This window comes from Biomphalaria glabrata, chromosome 17 (genome assembly GCF_947242115.1).
Source record: "Biomphalaria glabrata chromosome 17, xgBioGlab47.1, whole genome shotgun sequence".
Lineage (NCBI taxonomy): Eukaryota > Metazoa > Mollusca > Gastropoda > Planorbidae > Biomphalaria > Biomphalaria glabrata.
Genome location: NC_074727.1, coordinates 21942350 through 21964624, shown reverse-complemented (window position 1 = coordinate 21964624; position 22275 = coordinate 21942350). Strand labels below are relative to the sequence as shown.

The window sequence follows — 22275 nt, the reverse complement described above, 5'->3', positions numbered from 1 at the left end:
GCTTCAACCTACCTACCACTACGGCTTCTACCTACCTACCACTACCTACCTACCACTACCTACCTACCACTACCTGCATACCACTACCTACCTACCACTACCTACCTACCACTACGGCTTCTACCTACCTACCACTACGACTTCTACCTACCTACCACTACGGCTTCTACCTACCTACCACTACGGCTTCTACCTACCTACCACTACCTACCTACCACTACGGCTTCTACCTGCCTACCACTACCTACCTACCACTACCTACCTACCACTACCTACCTACCACTACCTACCTACCACTACGGCTTCTACCTACCTACCACTACGGCTTCTACCTACCTACCACTACCTACCTACCACTACGGCTTCTACCTGCCTACCACTACCTACCTACCACTACCTACCTACCACTACCTACCTACCACTACCTACCTACCACTACCTGCCTACCACTACCTACCTACCACTACCTGCCTACCACTACGGCTTCTACCTGCCTACCACTACCTACCTACCACTACCTACCTACCACTACCTGCCTACCACTACCTACCTACCACTACCTACCTACCACTACGGCTTCTACCTACCTACCACTACGGCTTCTACCTGCCTACCATTACCTACCTACCACTACCTACCTACCACTACCTACCTACCACTACGGCTTCTACCTACCTACCACTACCTACCTACCACTACCTGCCTACCACTACCTACCTACCACTACGGCTTCTACCTACCTACCACTACGGCTTCTACCTACCTACCACTACCTACCTACCACTACCTACCTACCACTACGGCTTCTACCTACCTACCACTACGGCTTCTACCTACCTACCACTACCTACCTACCACTACGGCTTCTACCTGCCTACCACTACGGCTTCTACCTACCTACCACTACCTACCTACCACTACGGCTTCTACCTGCCTACCACTACCTACCTACCACTACCTACCTACCACTACCTGCCTACCACTACCTACCTACCACTACGGCTTCTATCTGCCTACCACTACCTACCTACCACTACCTACCTACCACTACCTACCTACCACTACGGCTTCTACCTACCTACCACTACCTACCTACCACTACGGCTTCTACCTACCTACCACTACGGCTTCTACCTACCTACCACTACCTGCATACCACTACCTACCTACCACTACCTACCTACCACTACCTGCCTACCACTACCTACCTACCACTACCTACCTACCACTACCTACCTACCACTACGGCTTCTACCTACCTACCACTACGGCTTCTACCTACCTACCACTACCTACCTACCACTACGGCTTCTACCTACCTACCACTACGGCTTCTACCTGCCTACCACTACGGCTTCTACCTACCTACCACTACCTACCTACCACTACCTACCTACCACTACGGCTTCTACCTACCTACCACTACGGCTTCTACCTACCTACCACTACGGCTTCTACCTACCTACCACTACCTACCTACCACTACGGCTTCTACCTACCTACCACTACCTACCTACCACTACCTACCTACCACTACCTACCTACCACTACCTACCTACCACTACCTACCTACCACTACCTACCTACCACTACCTACCAACCACTACCTACCTACCACTACCTACCTACCACTACCTACCTACCACTACCTACCTACCACTACGGCTTCTACCTACCTACCACTACGGCTTCTACCTACCTACCACTACGGCTTCTACCTACCTACCACTACGGCTTCTATCTACCTACCACTACGGCTTCTATCTACCTACCACTACGGCTTCTACCTACCTACCACCACCTACCTACCACTACCTACCTACCACTACCTACCTACCACTACCTACCTACCACTACCTACCTACCACTACCTACCTACCACTACCTACCTACCACTACCTACCTACCACTACGGCTTCTACCTACCTACCACTACCTACCTACCACTACCTGCCTACCACTACCTACCTACCACTACCTACCTACCACTACGGCTTCTACCTACCTACCACTACGGCTTCTACCTGCCTACCACTACCTACCTACCACTACCTACCTACCACTACCTACCTACCACTACCTACCTACCACTACCTACCTACCACTACGGCTTCTACCTACCTACCACTACGGCTTCTACCTACCTACCACTACCTACCTACCACTACGGCTTCTACCTACCTACCACTACGGCTTCTACCTACCTACCACTACCTACCTACCACTACGGCTTCTACCTACCTACCACTACCTACCTACCACTACCTACCTACCACTACCTGCCTACCACTACCTACCTACCACTACCTACCTACCACTACCTACCAACCACTACCTACCTACCACTACCTACCTACCACTACCTACCAACCACTACCTACCTACCACTACCTACCTACCACTACCTACCTACCACTACCTACCTACCACTACGGCTTCTACCTACCTACCACTACGGCTTCTACCTACCTACCACTACCTACCTACCACTACGGCTTCTACCTACCTACCACTACGGCTTCTACCTACCTACCACTACCTACCTACCACTACGGCTTCTACCTACCTACCACTACGGCTTCTACCTACCTACCACTACCTACCTACCACTACGGCTTCTATCTACCTACCACTACGGCTTCTACCTACCTACCACTACGGCTTCTACCTACCTACCACTACGGCTTCTACCTACCTACCACTACGGCTTCTATCTACCTACCACTACGGCTTCTATCTACCTACCACTACGGCTTCTACCTACCTACCACTACCTACCTACCACTACCTACCTACCACTACCTACCTACCACTACCTACCTACCACTAGCTACCTACCACTACGGCTTCTACCTACCACTACCTACCTACCACTACCTACCTACCACTACCTACCTACCACTACCTACCTACCACTACCTACCTACCACTACCTACCTACCACTACGGCTTCTACCTACCTACCACTACCTACCTACCACTACCTACCTACCACTACCTACCTACCACTACCTACCTACCACTACCTACCTACCACTACCTACCTACCACTACGGCTTCTACCTACCTACCACTACGGCTTCTACCTACCTACCACTACGGCTTCTATCTACCTACCACTACGGCTTCTATCTACCTACCACTACGGCTTCTACCTACCTACCACTACCTACCTACCACTTCCTACCTACCACTACCTACCTACCACTACCTACCTACCACTACCTACCTACCACTACGGCTTCTACCTACCTACCACTACCTACCTACCACTACCTACCTACCACTACCTACCTACCACTACGGCTTCTACCTACCTACCACTACCTACCTACCACTACCTACCTACCACTACCTACCTACCACTACGGCTTCTACCTACCTACCACTACCTACCTACCACTACGGCTTCTACCTACCACTACGGCTTCTACCTACCTACCACTACGGCTTCTACCTGCCATCTCTTAAACGGGAAGGAATGCAATGGCACAGTATTGGCCAAACGTTTTCGGCCATGGGCCGTGTAAATTTCGACACGCTTGTATTGGACCGATTCAATAATTCTTTAACTATATCGATTTCCTGAAATGTATACAGAGGCTGCGAGAGGCTGGAATTTACCCACAGGCCGTAAGTTGAGCATCCCCTGGATTAAATCACAACAACTTTAATATAAAATATGCTTTTTAATGATGGCAAAAAAAAAAAAAATATATATATAAAATTTAGCCAACTTAGATCTAGTTATCACTGGCTTACTTGTTTTGCTTTTTTTTTTTTAAAGGCTCTTTTACAATGACCCTCCTGTCGTCCATAACTCATACGAACGTAAACGATTCCATCCAAGCACGTGCCGAGAATCGAGTACCATCATTTCAGAACAAAGCAAACACCACATGTATCGATGCTAACATGAACCACAAAGGAAACGATACCCACGCCCGTGAACGAGAGAGAAAAAAAATGAACGAGAGAGGGCGGAAACGATCCTAGGGAAAAGAGAAAAATAAATCGATACTGCGCAATTTTACATCAAAAGCTAAATCTCCCATCACGATGAGTCCATTCCAAGATGGACTCTGCTCATGTTATTTTAACTACAATTTTTATTTTCGAGGCGGACAGACATTTTTTTTTTAATTATAGATTATTTTTTTTTACTCCAGAACATAGTCTTCAAAGGGAAATCCCAATGAAAGAGGTATCGGGAGAACTCGTCTGTAATATTCGATATTACTGCTGATGGACCTGATCAAAGAGCTGAAATTTCTCTCCTTGGATAGATCTAATTCCTTTCATGTGTCCACTACTGGGAAAGGAGGCTAATGGAATGGTCTGGAATACCGGAATAAACAAGATCGAACTAAACAAGTTTTTTTTTTTTTTAGTTTCGTTAATATTTTATAGTTAAGAGTCATTTTGAAATCCCCATTATAAATAGAGTATTTCCGGTTCCATTTTGTATTTCTTGATTTCTTTTTTGCCCGTTCCCTTTTCTTGATCGTTTCACGCTCCTTGTTCTTGGCTGCTTCTCCCATTGGAGAGTTTCACCTTTCATGTTATTAACAGTTATCTGCTCATGTTCATAGTTTTGGTATAGGATCCGGCCTACATTCTTGAAGAAACAAAATATGGTAGCATCGACAAAGAAGAGAAAATGATATGAATTAATGTTGGTTGCAAGTGACTAGTTTTTAGAATGTACTACTATGGACGGCTTTAGTTACCTTCTAGCGTATTTCCTTGCGAGGGATTCAATCCATGCCATTGGCGATCAGTTTTGTTCATTCAATCATTACTCATATATGTTACTACTCGACCGGCGACGTAGAATACGCCGCTATCTTGCAGGTACGGTCTTAGGCCACTGCAACCTATGTGACCACAGTGGGCCTCGCACTTTCATAGAACTTGCACTTTCAAAGGACCCGCGCTAATTCTAGGTGTATAAATTATTAAATTAAACCATTTTATAACTTATATAACAGATTTCCCTCGACCTCCTGTCGATTTACCAGGAGCTCCTGGAAATCTCCCGAAATTGCAAAATATACGAAAAAGTCCTGGAAATATCCGAAAATTATTAAAATCTTTAGAAAACTCATACAAATCTCCTGAAATACATAGGCGAAAATTGTCATTTTTGGGGTGTCAGTCAATATGGAAAACGCCAATCCTACGCGCGATAAAAAAACAACTGCATTATGCAATACCCGTAATTGTGGAATGTAATGAAAGAAGCTTCTCGCGCCTCAGAATAATGAAGAATTACTTGAGGTCAACAATTCTCGTAGATAGATTGAAACATTTGGTAATTCTTGCTATTGAGCGTGATCTATGTAGGAAACATAATTTTTTATAATATAATGTATGACTTTGCTAGGCGCAAGGCTCGTGTAGTAATTTTGTGCTTAGTAAAGAAAGAATAAAATGCAAAGACGAATATATTTTCTAATACAAACTCTTAATTTTCACTTATTATCCGTATCCCTACCCAAACTGGGCCCCGCGAAATCCGTTTTGCATTGGTCCCCACAATGGTTAAGTCCGGCCCTGCTATTTAGTGACAGGTGAATACAGAGTAGATTACTTGTTTTCTTTCCATGACTTCTTGGTTACAATGGTTAAGTCCAGCCCTGCTATTTAGTGACAGGTGAATACAGAGTAGATTACTTGTTCTCTTTCTATGACTTCTTGGTCACAATGGTTAAGTCCAGCCCTGCTATTTAGTGACGGTTAAATACTACTTGTTCTCCCCCTCCCTTCTTTTTTTTTTCGCCTCTAAAATTACGTGGGGTAACTCTAGTCCGTCCGACTTGCAGAAATAAAAGACATTACTTTATGTGCAATTATATATATATAGAATTGTTTGTCCACAGGTAGGACAATGTGGGACGTTCACAACACGTGCCTGGCAGTGGCCATCATGTCTGTCCTATTGTCCTGTGCGGTCATCTGGTCATCCTTAACGGCACAGGACAGTCCTCTCACCAGGTGAGGTTGGTTTTTTTTTTGACAAGTCGTACGTCAAACTTGTGTTCTTTATAAGCATTACTTTCTTTTATAACCATTTTTTTTCTTTTAAACCATCACTTTCTTTTTATAACCATCACTTTCTTTTTATAACCATCACTTTCTTTTTATAACCATCAATTTCTTTTATAACCATTAGTTTTTTTTTATAGCCATTACTTTCTTTTGTAACCATTTTTTTCTTTTAAAACCATTACTTTCTTTTAAAACCGTTACTTTCATTTAAAACCATTAGTTACTGAAGCACTTTTAAAATATATAATGTTATTAGCAAGATGGTTGGATGTAATGTATTCTACACTATTGCAAAATGGAGAAATAAAGTGGCTTACTAAACAAAAGGTTTAATAATCCGCGAAAACATTTTTTTTTTAATTGGGGATTTTCATTATAAACTAAACAATGTGAAGGACGCTAAACAATGTCAAGGATGCTAAACAATGTCAATGATGCTAAATTTAACTAAAATTTAAAAAAAAAGGATGAGCAGTGCTTTACCCTGCAGTGCTATAAAGTGCTTTGCTTTTACCTCAGTGAAGTGTTAGGATTACTTACTTTTATGACCTTTGACCCGGGAAAGACTTTGATACCGTGGCCAGGATGAGAGGTTGATTCCTCTTCTGGAGGCCTCGATCAACTAGATGATCATGTAATCAAATCCGTTTTCATGAGACACTTCTCCTTGAGCCAGAGGCGTAGTGATATGGTGCAAGGGTGGCACAATGCCCCGGGAGCCACCCTCAGGGGCGCCAAAACAAAATTATTGTAGATATTTTAGTTAGGTAATACATTCTAAGGTTATTTGTATTTTATTTGTATTTTAGACCTTTTATTTATAAGCCTACATTTCTATGTGATGCTCATGGAAAATGGGGGGGGGGGGGACCGCCAACAAAGCTTCTTGCTAGGGCGTACGTTTTGCTCACTACGCCTCTGCCTTAAGCCATCTTCATTAGTTTTGTTTTTGCCTCTTTCTCTCCGTAATTATTTTTCTACCTTCTGGGTCATTGGTCATGTAGGCCTACTAACATGTTCAGATATACCGGTAACTTCAATTCCTTTTTTTTTAATCAAACATGGAAGAAACTAGGTAAATGGCTACTAGAATTTACTTGCCAGATAGGCCTATATACATTTTTCGCTAATAGCCCAATTATTTATATTTAATCCGCAGCCCCCAAGGGTCGGTAAATTGTTGTTACGGGCCGCCAAACAATACCCAGCAAAACAATAACAGACACGCACGCACGCACGGTCTAAGATTATACTTGCGGCAGTCATTGCTGAGAACAATGGGGATTCATTTTAAATCCTTCAAGCGCGTACAAAGTGGGGGGGGGGAATGGAAGAACTGCGCCCAATTCCCCCCCCCCTCCTCTCCCTCTGCTGTCAGCAGACGATTCAAAGCAGACATGATTCTTTTCAAATGGATTTTGACACGTCCGTCTGGTGAGTTGACACTTTTCATAAAGCGCCGCCGAAAAAAAAAAAATAAAAACGACGCATGTGACACTGGACTCTCTCTCTCTCTCTCTCTCTTTCTCTCTCTCTCTCTCTCTCTCTCTTTCTCTCTCTCTCTCTCTCTCTCTCTCTCTCTGTTGCGTAGTTCGATACGATATAGCAGATGAAGCATAAATAAGAACTAATGTGCTAGGCGTATCTTGTAGAATGTAATTGAGGGGCTTGTACACCCACAACGATTGCCATTAAGTAAGTGTGGTTATGTACTCGATAAATTCTTCTAGTCTTTGTCTAATCTCAGTGGTAAAGCTCTTGGCTTCCTAACCGGGTTCCCGGGTTCGAATCCTAGTGAAGACTGGGATTTTTACTTTCGGGATCTTTAGTCTTTAGGGCGCCTCTGAGCTCTAATGGGTAGCTGACGTTAGTTGGGGAAAGTAAAGGCGGTGGGTCGTTGTGCTGGCCACATGGCACCCTTGTTAACCGTGTGCTACAGAAACAGATGACCTTTATATCATCTGGCCTATAGTTTAAAAGGACTGAAAGGGGAAATTTACTTTTACACAAGGTCCACACACAAGGTCCACAGGACTCGCAAAGACCTTTCTTCATGGAACAGCACCAGGAAGAAGAAGAAAAAGAAGCGGAAGACAAAGAAAGCGATGAAAAGACAGCACCGAAGAAATGACAATGCCAAGGACAGAAAGGAATGGAGAAAGACGGTTGACAGATCTTGTGTGGTGCCCCAGTGCTCCAACAGATTATGGGCTAGGTGAAGGAGATATAAAGGCATTCAGTAATACCAGTACTTATCATTGCAAGACTGAGCCTTGCCTGCAAAGCTCAGAACAATTTGGAAAGACAAATGCTTAGTCCGCGGCACTAAAATCAGATTGGTGTCTCCTGGGTCATGGCCACATTCATATATGCATAAGAATCTTGAAATCAGAGCTAGAGAGAAGGATCCTAGCAATGGAATTGAGATGCTATATTAGGATAATAGGTATCACCTACAAAGACCACATCACGAGGATTCATGCGAAGATTTGAAACAGGAACTCATTGGTTAATGGGCCCCACGAGGAACTGCTGACCACTGTAAAAAAAAAAAACGCAAACTAAAACTTTATGGCCATATCACTATGTCCACAGGGCTCGCAAAGACCTTCCTTCAAGGAACAGTACCAAGAAAAAGAAAAAGAGACAAAACAGAGAAAACGATGGGAGGACAACATTAAGGAATGCACATGCAAGAGATTCTATTCAAGACAATAGACAAATAGACAATAGACAAAGAGGATTGGAGACAGATGATCGACAGATCATGTGCGATGCCCCAACGATCCATCAGACTAAAGGATAGGTGAAGGTGAAATGGTGATAATATTCTTAAGATAAAGAGGCTACACAAAGTAAAAGTGAACTTCTCTTTTCACAGTATCACTTTTGTTATCACTTGGATCTATTTCAACCATTTTTTATTTATTTCAACATTCCCTGTCTCCAAGCTCCGCCCCTTGAGTTACAAAATTATTACATTATTTCCTGAAAATAGAGATTATAGATCAATTTATTCTTAACACACTGAACAATTCTCTTTTTTTTTTTGCTGAGTTGTGGCCTCGAACTTTCTAAATCCGGCCTTGTTTTTTATTTATCGGTTTGACAAATAATGTTTATTTTACGCCATTTCGTGGTATATGGGAGGCCACTGTCAAGAACTACTGTCAGCGCCGCCATTTGTCCCTTCTCATGTACCTGGCGTCAGCGTTGATGTTGAAAGCTATTGGGGGAGTGGGGGGGGAGGGGTGCACTGTCTCATTCTCATTCCCACCTGCGCCATGCACTCCAATCTCTCCTCCCCCACTGCCTTCATTAGTGCCACCCCACCCTGCACCCTCATCAGTGCCACAAGGACAACTAAACGAGCCCCCCCCCTCCCCCGGTGCGCGGTACAAGTGTCAACGCTAAGAGAGAAAAAAATACCTGTCAGTTGAAGTGTCGTGTGTCAGCATGACACTGTCGTTGATGGAGGACAAACTAAGATCAGGGGCGTAGACAACTCTTCATGTTATGGCAAAAAACTTAGTCTTAACATCGGTGTGGCTGGTCAAAGAAATAGTGGGGAGGGAAGACATATACATTGTCATTGTGATAATAACATAATAATATCCAATATCCGGAGGCTGAGTGGTAAAGCGCTTGACTTCTGAACCGGGGGCTCCGGGTTCGAATCCTGGTGAAGACTGGGATTTTAAATTTCGGATCTTTGGGCGCCTCTGAGTCAACCCAGCTCTAATGGGTACCTGACATTAGTTAGGGAAAAGGAAAGGCGGTTGGTCGTTGTGCCGGCCACATGACACCCTCGCTAACCGTAGGCTACAGAAACAGATGACCTTTACGTCATCTGCCCTATAGACCACAAGGTCTGAAAGGGGGAACTTTACTTTTTTTTTATCCAATATCCAGTCGGGTAGGATGGACTCGTTAACCTTGGCTAGCTACCCACTTAGGAGAAGGGAAACTCTGAATTCAAGCCTCTGCTTCCTTGCAGCTATAACAAACATGGGAAAGGCTTCAGGAGTCCCCCCTGAGAAAAAATCAGCAACCGGAGACCCTAAGGCAGCTGTTCCTTTGAATACATCAGCTGCTTGAAGCAGGGGAACTGTGTGGGCACCATTTCCATGAGATGATCTATATTCGTTTCGCAACTGAAGGAGACCATATATAATAACCAGTAGACCACAGACATTTTAATCGAGTCCTATGAAATGAAGCACCTGCGGCTTCAATTTGCACTGTGGTCAGTTTTAAGGGTCTAACTCCGAATAGTACCGCGACACTGGTTACAAATGGCATTCAGACCGTATTTTGTGAATCACTGATCGAATCATTTTTGGTCTGAAATAAACAGCCGACTTTATTGACCAAAAAGCTTCACGTCAAAGCTAATTTTCTGACCTCACTAATCACCAAATTAGCGCTGTCCCATTTAACCATTTCAGAGGTACAACAAAGGGGTCGTCATTTAGGGTTGGGAGGGGGTTGAGCCCCTTGCACAACGCCCTAAACACGTGCGTCCTTTAAATCACAATCACGACATCTTATTGCTGATAGAATTCACCATTTTTCGTCACAGCCCTGGTGGGCTCCCCGCGACCCCCCCCCCACACACACACAATATCTACGGTAGATACGCCTATGTTGTCAGCGACATTTATTTATTCCATTGTCCGCATGTCACTTAGACTCGCAACAAAAGGTCGTCGCTTGGTTTTAGCGAGGGGCACACATAACAAATGCATAGGCTTGACGCAATCATTTAAAAAAAAAAGTAACTTCTTTTTTTCTTTAGAGAAGATCAGGCTGGCATTTATTTACCCCCTAACCCACCTCCCCTTCCGGTGTTGACTCTATAACAGTCTGTATTGTATGTCTATAAAGTCACTGCATAAAATTCAAATACATTTATTTAGTCGTTAGTTGTTTTGTTTTGTTTTTTTTTCTGCAAGGGTCATTTTTTAACTTAATCAGGATAAGTTGGCTACGGTTGAGAATCCGGTTCTCACACAGCTGGGTTTACACAGCTGGGTTTACACAGCCGGTTTTTCCGATACATTGCGTTTCTTTTCTCGGTATGTTTTGTATCGATTTAGTTTTCAATACACCGTCTCTTACGTTCTGTGTTTATATATTATGTTTTTAAAACAAGCCTTTTCCCCCCTCTTGTCTATAGTGCCTGAACAAATAGATAATCATAATCACTGGTTCTTTTAAAGCTAATGGATGGCTGCCGGGTCGTGTGGTATGTGCTCTGAACTGTCTTCTTGGTGGTCCCGGATTTGTCCTTACACCCAACCGTCCCACGAGAAGTTTGGTCTTGGGGCAGTGTTTCCCAAACTTTTTTTCTAAACGGAACACTTCGTACATTCTGAGTACTTAGCGGAACACTTTATGTTTTAGAGAGGTTAATTCACATGGTGGCCTACTAGTTAATTAATCATAATCCAGTTCGTGGAACACCTATTCAGGCATAGCACAGTTAGAAAAACTTTGGTCTGGGGTGTAAGCATCTTTAATTCTGAAGAAACATCCGAAACATGTGAAACAAAAAACATTTTAACCTATTTTATTTTTCTGATGAAGAAAATCCTCCATGGCGTCTGTCAGATGGCAGAAGAAGTACTTGAACTCTAAATGTCGTCTTGTCAATCCTAAGCGCTAACCTCTTGATTGGATAGAAAGGGCTTAAGGGGCGGGGATAAGTGATGTTTTACTGATAACAGGCGGAAGCTTCAAAGGGCAGTTTTTTAGTTTCAGTGGGAAAGAAGGGGGTTCCCATTTCGCACAGGTATGTTCCTTGTGGTTAGGGTTAGGGCTTGTTTCGACACCCCCCAACCCATTTCTTCGCTTCAAGATAATTAACTCTTTCTCTCCTAACTGACGATACCAACGTTGATTCCACCAGAATGTGGTAAATAATTACGGAGAGAAAGAGTTAATACAAACTCGTGTTTACGTTTGTATATTCGTAAAGTTTGAAGGGGATCCACCCGAGACCAATCGTTACAGAAGGCCTGAACACTGAACAGCGACGTCACAACCTGTGGGTAGTTTTTAGACCAATAGCTCGTTGCCACGTCGTAGGTCAGTGTTCAACCCACCCTGGACCTACAATATTTGCAATACTTTTTTACCTTTCAACCCAAAAACCCTCGAGGGACGAGCTGGGGGCTCGAGTTCGAATCCAGACTATTTCCTCCTCGTCCTCCACGCCCCCCTCCCCCACGTGTCCACACCAAGGGTGCACCCTCTCCTCACGCTCTACGACACGGGGGCAGCAAACAGTTCACGTGACGGACACAATTAGGGCATTACTGTAAAGGTAATGTTGGTGTACTTAATCACTCCTGACAGAAGTAACTCTCATTAATTAGCGTGCGACTAATGGCAGAAGTCTATAGTAGCGGAAGGTCTACATCTTACCCAGACTCAGTTTACTAATTTATTTCTTTTTATCTCTGTTTCTATCATTAAGTGGTCAATAATATCATCTGTGACTGTGAAGGATTGCGTTTCATGGTGTACTCAATGAGTCCAATACATAAGTATATATGTGCTTATGTTTGTATGGCCTCAGATGTGGAAAACTATGCAGGTCACAACTGGGTTTACCACTGCACTCATCTTTAAGCTTCGGAATCAGTGACATTGCCATTATTATATGACCTCCTTCAGTCGCGAAACGACTATGTATATTCTCATGGAATTAAGATGAATGCCTGGACATAAGCTGTGAAAAGATGTCACGTAGACAGCAGTTCTCCCCTCTCCACGCAGTACCAATACAGTTTGGGATCAGCGGCTTCAAAGGCTCTGTTATGGTGTAGCATTGTGTGCTGCAAGCTGCCTAAGGGTCTCCTCTACAGATTTGACTCCCAAAGCCTTTCCGGCGGAAGTGCTGTCACTAACTGGAGAAGGAGCAAAGGCGAGTAACTGGCGCTTAAACCAGTAAGTCTTGTGCAGAGGAGGACTGGCTACACTCAGTAGACTTAGATTCTCCCGCGCCGTTCGGCTCGTTGGGCGGCAAGCTGTCTCTAGAGGTCAGTCACTGGCAACGTCTGAAGCCTCTTCTCACCTGGTGTCTGCTGTCCTAGGCTACCCACCAAAAAGAAGGAAAACTCTTAATTCAAACCTCTCTTATCTTTCAGCTATATCCACACATATTTGCATAACACGTTTACAAAAGCGCCATTTCATACATTGGATTATTCCAAAACAAAATTAATAAATCTGGTTACCATTTTGTTTTCTGACTCGCTTGACAACACACACACACACACAATCGTCGATTCCTATGGAACCAAAGCCTCTGAGGTTTCTTTGTGCAGTTTTGGCAGATAGAGGCCGTATAGCAACGCCTCACAGGTCGGATATGGTCCTGGGGCAGTAATTTAAGCCTTCACTGCAGTAATACATAAGTATATGTTCAACTTGCATACATTAGAAAAGCGGAAGAGGGTGCACATTATAATTCGAGCATAGGAGGGCTTGGGGTTGAAATGTAAAGGAAAGAGAAAGACGTATAGTAAGCATTTGTGACTTTAGTGAAACCTTTTTCAGATGTCCAAATAGGTCGAGGCAAGCACCCCCCTTTTATGAACCATGTGACCCGAGAAAGGCTTTTATCTCGTGGCCATGATGAGAAAATGGCTCTTCACCGATCTCTCTGTCAGGAGGCCACCGTCGACTAGGTGATCATTTATTCACACCCGTCTTGGCATGTTGCACGATCTGCCGAACCCCTGCATGAATTCCTCCTTTCATGTGGCCGGAAGCTCAAGCCCCACGTGGGGGGCCATCCTTATGCCTATGCTGTCCCATCGTACCCGTGAGGGGACCATCACCACACGTATGGGCCCCTTTGGGAAACGGGCTGATGGGGGTTTCGGACTGGTTTAGCGAGCCTTTTTTTTTCCATCCCTACCACGTGTAATGTAGCCTCGCTAGAGGATACGTGTGGTAGCCCACTGAGAGCTATGTTTGCTACCGTACTTCGCCTATCCACTTTCCCGGACGGACGTTTCAGTGCCAACGCTGAGGCGACGGGAGCATTCCTCCGGCTTTAGTGACACCAGAATAGTTTTACAATACCTCTAGTCAAGGATCCTGAGTGGCCTCTATTCAAGTCAGAACTTCATGGAGGATCCTGAGTGGCCTCTATTCAAGTCAGAACTTCATGGAGGATCCTGAGTGGCCTCTATTCAAGTCAGAACTTCATGGAGGATCCTGAGTGGCCTCTATTCAAGTCAGAACTTCATGGAGGATCCTGAGTGGCCTCTATTCAAGTCAGAACTTCATGGAGGATCCTGAGTGGCCTCTATTCAAGTCAGAACTTCATGGAGGATCCTGAGTGGCCTCTATTCAAGTCAGAACTTCATGGAGGATCCTGAGTAGGTAGAACCTGGACACGGACATCAAAAGAGTTTAGTAGTTAAGAACATTCGCTTAACCGCGAGTCTTTCTCTGGGGAAAAAGGAAGTGAGATGGGGCGGTTTCAAAATGTTCCATTGATTTTTAATCTAACATTCATTACTTTTGAAGAGAAAAACAATCGCTGCATATATTGTATAAAGTCGGTATTGTCTTTTTTAAAAAGTACTTTTAATGTTTTTTCTTGTTTTAAAGCTATAAAGTGATTTCGACTGTGTGCAATGTCTGGAAAATATCCCCAAGTGGAATCGGCTTTGCGCGTGACTGTTCAGTAAGACACGTAATTCCTGGCTTAAAGATCCCCGACCACTAACTTGTCTTGAGACCTGAGATTAAGATCGTGCTGACCTGCCTAATGGAAGGGGAATTTAGCGAAAAGCTAACTGGAGAAGTTGTCAAGAGTTCAGTTCTCCTTAAAGATGCTAATTTAATGTGAAATGTACATTTCTAGCTTCTTATCACGGGAATCCCTCTCTCTCTCTCTCTCTCTCTCACGTAGTCTGTTACGCTCTCCTTGCTCCCCTTTCTTTTTCCTTCTCTCTCTCTCTCTCTCTGTTTTTGTTCTCCCCCCGCCACCCATCTGACACTAATTGAACTAATTGATAAATACTTATGCATGTCAACTACACGACAAAGATGATGCCTTTTAGAATCCGCTTCACTGACAACAGACAGTTTAAGAATGTTTGACAGACATGAAAACAGACAGACATTCAGACTGACGTGCAAGTGATGAATCGACCGTAAAACTTGACGAAATAGAATTGCAGTTGATAAACGCACAAACATTTTCGCAAACACTTTACGGCTCAGCCATTTATAAAATCTTTTGGTTAATTTGTATACATAGCTGAGTAAATTTGTAGTCAGTAGTCCAACTTCTTTCTTTCTTTCTCTGTTTCCTAGTCCGTAGTCCTTCTTCTCTCTTTCTCTGTTTCCTAGTCCGTAGTCCTTCTCTCTTTCTCTGTTTCCTAGTCCGTAGTCCAACTTCTTTTTTTTTCTGTTTACTAATCCGTAGTCCAACTTCTTCCTGTTTCCTAGTCCGTAGTCCTTCTTCTCTCTTTTTGTTTCCTAGTCCGTAGTCCTTCTCTCTTTTTGTTTCCCAGTCCGTAGTCCAACTTCTTTCTTTGTTTCCTAGTCCGTGTTTTTTATTTTGTTTCCTAGTCAGTCGTCCGACATCTTTCTTACTCGTAGGCCTACCATTTATACCAAATGAACGGATGAAAGAATGAAATGAATAATACCACTTCAATGTAAGTTCTACATTTCCTCTTCAAACAAAGTATAGAAAAATTACGACTTTAAATTCCCCCCCCCCCCCTTTTTTTTTTCAAATCATTACAACGCTGGTAATTGTGGTAGGAAGAAAATGAAAACAGAAGAAGACAAGTCTTTGTTCTCAGCATTCCAATGCACAAGAAAAACAACAGAAGTTCTTTCTAGAGCCTCGTTTTCAAACTAAAAGCAAAACAGAAAACTGGTGTATGTTTAACTTGTAAAGTTTCTGTACAATTCGATCCTGCAGCATAAGGAGCTCAAATAGTTTGTGAGGAAAGGGAAGAAGACTTGGTGGGTGGAGAAAGGTGCATTGAGGGGTTAGCGTAGAAGCTACTTTTTTAAAGCTTGATATCGATCCAGGCTAACCTGCCAACTTTTATTTCAGAAATATCCAAGAAATCATCGGAATATTGTTCTTTTGTTTTAAATTCATCTTATTCAGCGTTTAGTTGAACTTTATTTTTTACATCCGGGGCTTAAATTTCTACATTCACTATTCAAACTTTATTTTAAAACGAAGCACTAAGTTGAAATGAGAACAAATCAAGTGGGGTGGGCTTACAGGACGTTGTACAAAGTGAAGTGCCCCTTTCATGCCTAGGATTTATGAGTAAGATAATGTATAGGTCATCTGTTTCTGTGACCAACGGTTAACGAGGATGTCATATGGCCAGCACAACAATCATCCACCTTTACTTCTCAGAAAGCCCTAAAAATCTAGAAATTCAAATTCCCTGTCTTCATCTGGATACGAACCCGTGACCCCTTCGATTACTCGGCCACCACGCCCCCAATAGATCTATAGTACACCTGTTTCTGTGGCCAATGTTTACGAGGGTGTCATGTGGCCAGCACAACGACCAGCCGCCTTTACTTTTCCCCAACTGTCAGGTACCATTAGAGTTGGGTGAACTTAGAGGCGCCAAAAGATCCCGAAATTAAAAATCCCAATTGGAATCTCCGGTTCGGAAGCCAAGCGCTTTACCGCTTAGCCACCGCGTCTCCCCCCAATGGAGTTTTCAAAGATATATTTCAAACTTGTAATAACTGGAAAGTTCTCAAAGGTGTGCGCAAGTAGTTTTTTTTTTTAATGAGAATTCCGAGGTTTGAAATAAGTGCTCACTTGACATAACGCCTATGCCATCTCGCATACCTTTAAAAGACTACATTTACAAAAGCCTAAATTGTTGTTGTTTTTATTTAGTTCAAGCCACTGTACAACCAGCATTGTATTTTTTTTTTTTGGAGCGGAGGATTTTATGGCACACTATATTTTATGGCCGTGACGTCATTCCTGGGTGGGTTGAATAGGAATTGATTTGTGACATGGAATAAAATTGTTGAGTGGTACACGCTAGAGATTGGACGACTAGAACGAGTTGAGAATACAATAACACATTCTCTGTGAGAATATCACGATATTATCTCCATATTGAAACAAGGGTTACCAGATGACCAGTAAAAGATGGTCATTTTTGTTAGTCATGTCCTTCATCTGGAAGAGACGCATTGGAGAAGTGGTAATGCGCCTGGCTTCCTAATCAAAAGGTTCCGAATTAAAATTCTGGTGAGAACTGTGATTTTTAAATTGTAGGATTTGTTGTGCGCATCTGAGTCCACGCAGCTCTACCCGACATTCGTTTTGGAAAAGTAAAGGCGTTAGGTCGTTATGCTGGCCACATGACACCCTCGTTAACCGTAGAACACGAAAACAGATGATCTTTACATCATCTGCCATATAGCCCGCATGGGCTGAAAAGGGAAACATTACTTTTTTTTTTTTTTTTTTACACCTGATTCTTGTATAGCAAACTTCTTTAACAAAAAAGATCTTTCAAAACATTTTCCTTTGTTGTGTTAAGTTGGCCTAGCACACTTAATAACATAACACTAGTCAATCCGCGGCGTAGCATACGTCGCTATTTAGTGACGGATGAATACAGAGAATATTACTTGTTCTCTCCTCCCCCCCCCTCTCTTTTATTTCCGAGCCTCGCTCTCTGTCACCGCAAAAGTTAAGTGGGGTAACTCTAGTCCGACTTGGAGAAATAAAAGATTTATCATTCCATGACTTTTTCATCGAGGGTTAGAGAGTCGGCGTGCTTGTGTGGTGTCTCGCATGGTTGGGTCACGATAAGAATTATATATAGAGAAGAAGCTGAGATTGGTCCAAAGGTTGGCTTTGTTGTCCAGCGTTTACCTGTACATAATTATAACAACAACAATAATAATGTTATTTTATTCCAACTTTGTGATTACCTTTATTTCTTGTTATATTTTCCAGACAAGAAAAAGAAGTGATGAGAATGCTATCAGAGATGAACCAGACAATTTCAGGTGTGGACAAAGGTGGCCAATCTAAGGATGTCCTCCAGTTTGTTTCATCCACTTTGCCATGGCTGGCCAAACTGGACGCGCTGGGGAACTACTTTACCGGCGGAAACTTCCTGGGTGCGAATAAATACCACCAGAAGTACACTCACGGCGTCCTGTCTATTCTTACCCACTTTCAAGACCTCGGCGGAATTTTCGCGGATTGTCTTCAGGATGTTGGCTTCGATCATCGTCAGGCTGTATCCCCGGAAATGACGTATGAAAACCGATTTCTTTGGGACAGATCACGTGACGGAATATACCGGCACAAGCACAAGTTCAAGCTCCACTACGGTACAGCGGCATTTTTCTCTTGCGACGCCCTTGGGGTAGCCAGTGATAAAAAATGCGGGCACGTGCTTCTCATGCAGGACCCAATTCGGATGGCCATGGCTCAGTATGGCTCCTGTCATGTGGAGCTTCGAGATGACCCCTGGTGTCGGCTAGCTCGTTCCCCTGGAGTGAGTGTTGAAGAATGGATCATCGCCAGAGGAAATCCAGTCTTTAAAAGTCTAGTCTACAACCCTATTTTATGTTTGCACAGCAAAGCGTCCTGCGAAGAGAACCTCCACACGTTTCTCGCAAACTTGACCTCAACCAACAACACAAACTTAGTGTCTTACATCATAGGCAATCTAGACTCTTGGTTCTCCATGGTCGGCCTTCACGAGCATCTGGCAGACTCACTGGCAATGCTGCACCATGTTACGAGGCTTCCTCTCCACCAGTGTCATCAGCTTTCTCACCTCGCCTCCTCGGTGCCACGTCAAAAACCTTTGGCCTCAAGCAGGCACTCAAAGCTGCCCTCTTTGCCTTCGTTGGTAGAAAACAGCCAATCAGATGTCTCGTTTTTAGTGGAGCTCAGTGTCGCGGAGAATAAGTTGATCTCTAGTTTGCCGGCGCTGGAACTTCAACAGTCCGCTAACAGTGAGTCTGATAGGGATCGGACTTTACCTGATGTAGACGTGGTTGACTTTGACGTCTGGGAAGCCAACCATCAAAAAAATACTTCCACTGGAGCCAGCATTATTGTTGACAATTACTCAGATGTTGACATGCTTCAAAATGAAGACAATTTTAAAGACTTGAATCTCAATGATACGGGTATAAGTGATGACTATGAAGATTACGATAATGATGAAGATGAATCACAAGAGAAGCTCAGAGAAGTAATGGAGGATCACCAACTGACTTCTGACACCAGAAGATATTTAGAGACCAACAGACAAAAAGAGAACTTGTATATTACACTCTCCAGAAATCAAAAAGTTCTGAATGCATTGTCTTTGGACCTTAACCTCTACGAGGCAGTGAAGAGACTATACAGTATTCAGTCACGTATCTTTTTTAACTCCATCCACCATTGACAAAAACTAAATGTTTTAAGAACAAATGTTTTACTCAAGTCAGAGCTTAACTGAAACGAAGTTTCTGTCACTGTGATATTGACATGATAATGGCGGTCTCTCTGCTCTCTTGCTATTCCAACAAAGCTCCTAGAGCAAGTCAAGGGCAGTTCTCTGGATTAGCCAATGTTTAGGAGGGAATCAAGTTGACAACCCAACGTCCAGGCTTACAGTGCCTGATGTCCAAGCCTACAGTGCCGAATAAAAATCCCATAATTTCCAACAGACTCAAAAAAAGGTTTGCAACATTCAGACTTAAACATTGATCCACATTGTACTAACATTCTCAATGATGCTGTTTTAAGCATTAAGTAAAAAGGCAGAGAGTTTTTTTGTGTTTTTTGTTTGCAAGTCAGTAGAAAACTTGAGCGATGGTTCTCCAGTCTGTCACACTAATTACTTTATAATCTATTTGTTTTCCTTATCGATTTAGTTATTTTCAATTAATTGTCATATTTAAATAACCTGTCAGACCTATCTTCAGTCATTTCAACTTTCTCAGAAGGGAATTGATTTCAGATGTTGTCTTCAAATGAGGGTAAAAGAAAAGTCTATTTACTTAGAGTTAGAAGGGGATTTTTTTTTTTGTGTGTGCTTGTCTGGGGAGATGTGAAATGTGTTATATCCAAACCTTGTCTGGGGAGATGTGAAATGTGTTATATCCAAACCTTGTCTGGGGAGATGTGAAATGTGTTATATCCAAACCTAGTCTGAAAAGTGTTAAGAAAAAGAGGATCCCATCCCTCTTGACAAGACTTTTCTGTGTGTACTGGTGTTAAAGTATTTATTATTTCAATTAGCAAGAGTATTATAATTGCATATAATTTGTTATTATGTTAGCCAACATCTTCATTGACATTGTTATAATCTTATCTGCCATTTGCTCATGAGTTGTTACCTATGTGTTGGCATTGATTTATTTTAAGTTTTTTGTTACTATAACACTGAAGTGGCTGAATCTGTGCAGTGTAGAAATGGGGGGGGGGTCAAAGGTTAGTAAGGAGGGGTGGGAGAAAAGGAGAAGAGAGTTCATATCAAATATACTTTACAAAGAAAGTGGGGGCAATGTTGGCTGAGTGGTTAAGTACCAGCTTCCAAACCTGGGATTCTGGGTTCAAATCTCTGTTAAGATTGGGATTTGAATTTCCGGATCCTTAAGGGTGCCCTTGAGTCCACCCAACTCTAATGGGTACCTGACTTTAGTTGGGGAAAGTAACAGACGGTTGGTCGTTGTGCTGGCTACATGACACCCTGCTCATTAACCGTTGGCCAAAGGAACAGATGACCTTAACATCATCTGCCCTATTGATAATAAGGTCTGAAAAGGGAACATTATTTTTAATTTTAAGACTTAAATGTCAGTGAGAATGTAAGCCACTGACATGGAAAAAAGGACCCCAAAGAATAAATGTTCAACTTTCAGAAAGGGTGAGAAGAGACAACTTTCCTAAAACCTGCCACTGAATGTGTATAGCGAGTTTTTTATCAAAACTGAGTGCAATCATAACACTTTAAAAAGTGAAAAGAAATAAACACAAAGAAAGAATATAAGTTGTTTTTTGTTTAAATTATTTCATGTTTTGTGGAAGAAATTATTTATAATTCAACTTCAAGAACCTGCTTCATTCACTTACAGAAAAAGACTTGACTTAAGTTGCATATGTTCCTTCAGGAAAGAAGACCATTATGTCCTAACACAAACCTGTAGGCTGGCAGAATGTCAGTCAAGATTATGGTTGCATTTATTAGACACACCTCAGCCAGACTGTCTTCCATGCAATTACCATGGCCTAAGAAATCTGTTGTTTCTTTTTAACAATCATTAAATAATTGACTGCGTGCAACAGCCCACTTAATAAACATATAGATCTATTTTATATTTGTATGGACTTTGTAAATTTATTTTTAAAAAATAATTTTAGGCTATTTGCATATAAAATTATTAATTCTGACACCAAAAAGTTATTAAATTAGAATAGGAAATACTCCAGGGAACTAATTGAGAAACTTAATTTCCCTTTTTGATTCACTCTCCCCCAAAAAATAACAGAATTGTGATGAATTGAAAAAATTGTATGAATTGAATAGTCAATTTGAGAAAATGTATCCATTACTTAAAACTGAACATAAATCACATTAATTAGTAGTAAGATCTAAAACATTCAGACAAAAAAAAAGTCAGCCCTTTAGATCCAGACCAGGTTTGAACTTAACTTTATAGTGTACTCAGATTGAACATTAAATATACACCTAACATGCAATACTGATCAAAATCTATGTTAGCCAGTGCTTCACTCCCACCTGTTCAACTGTTAGGGCACCATACAAGGGAGTGCTTAAGAAGTTCCAATCCTCTTCCAAAAGCCCTGGACAAATACCCACTGGTTGTTTGTATGTATGCAAGTCATCAGACAGGTCATCAGACAGGTCATCAGACAGGTCAAGAGCTTGTACGTCCCAGACTTGTCAAAACCAGAAATCAGCATTAGTGCAGTATTCAACAAGACTTGTACTCTTTTACCAACCTATTGTTTTTATTTGAATATTTTGCAGACCCTGAAGGCCTTGCTTTTTTAAGTCAGTCTAATGGAATAAATATGGCCCAAACAATCAAAATAGCTAACCATTATATTCTATTTCTATGGCCAGATAGCACTGCCTCATGGGTGGGATTTAATATGGCCCGAAATACAAAGCCTTGTCATAAGATAAATAAATACAAAAAACAGGC

General features: G+C 42.5%; 1 protein-coding gene across 2 annotated transcripts in view; it reads left to right on the top strand.

Moving 5' to 3' along the window:
* Window positions 1-21095, top strand: part of LOC129923591 (uncharacterized) — a 45844-nt gene extending 24749 nt beyond the window's left edge. Inside the window, exons 2-3 of one of the 2 annotated variants that reach the window (XM_056015205.1) lie at window positions 5883-5997; window positions 18050-21095. In XM_056015205.1, the coding sequence (XP_055871180.1) occupies window positions 5891-5997; window positions 18050-19505 (1563 nt within the window). In that variant the 5' untranslated portion in view covers window positions 5883-5890 and the 3' untranslated portion in view covers window positions 19506-21095. Of the gene's footprint in view, window positions 1-5882; window positions 5998-7884; window positions 8864-18049 lie in introns of those variants that run through there. The other variant, XM_056015206.1, reaches the window with a different exon arrangement.
* The last annotated feature ends 1180 nt before the right edge of the window (window positions 21096-22275 follow it).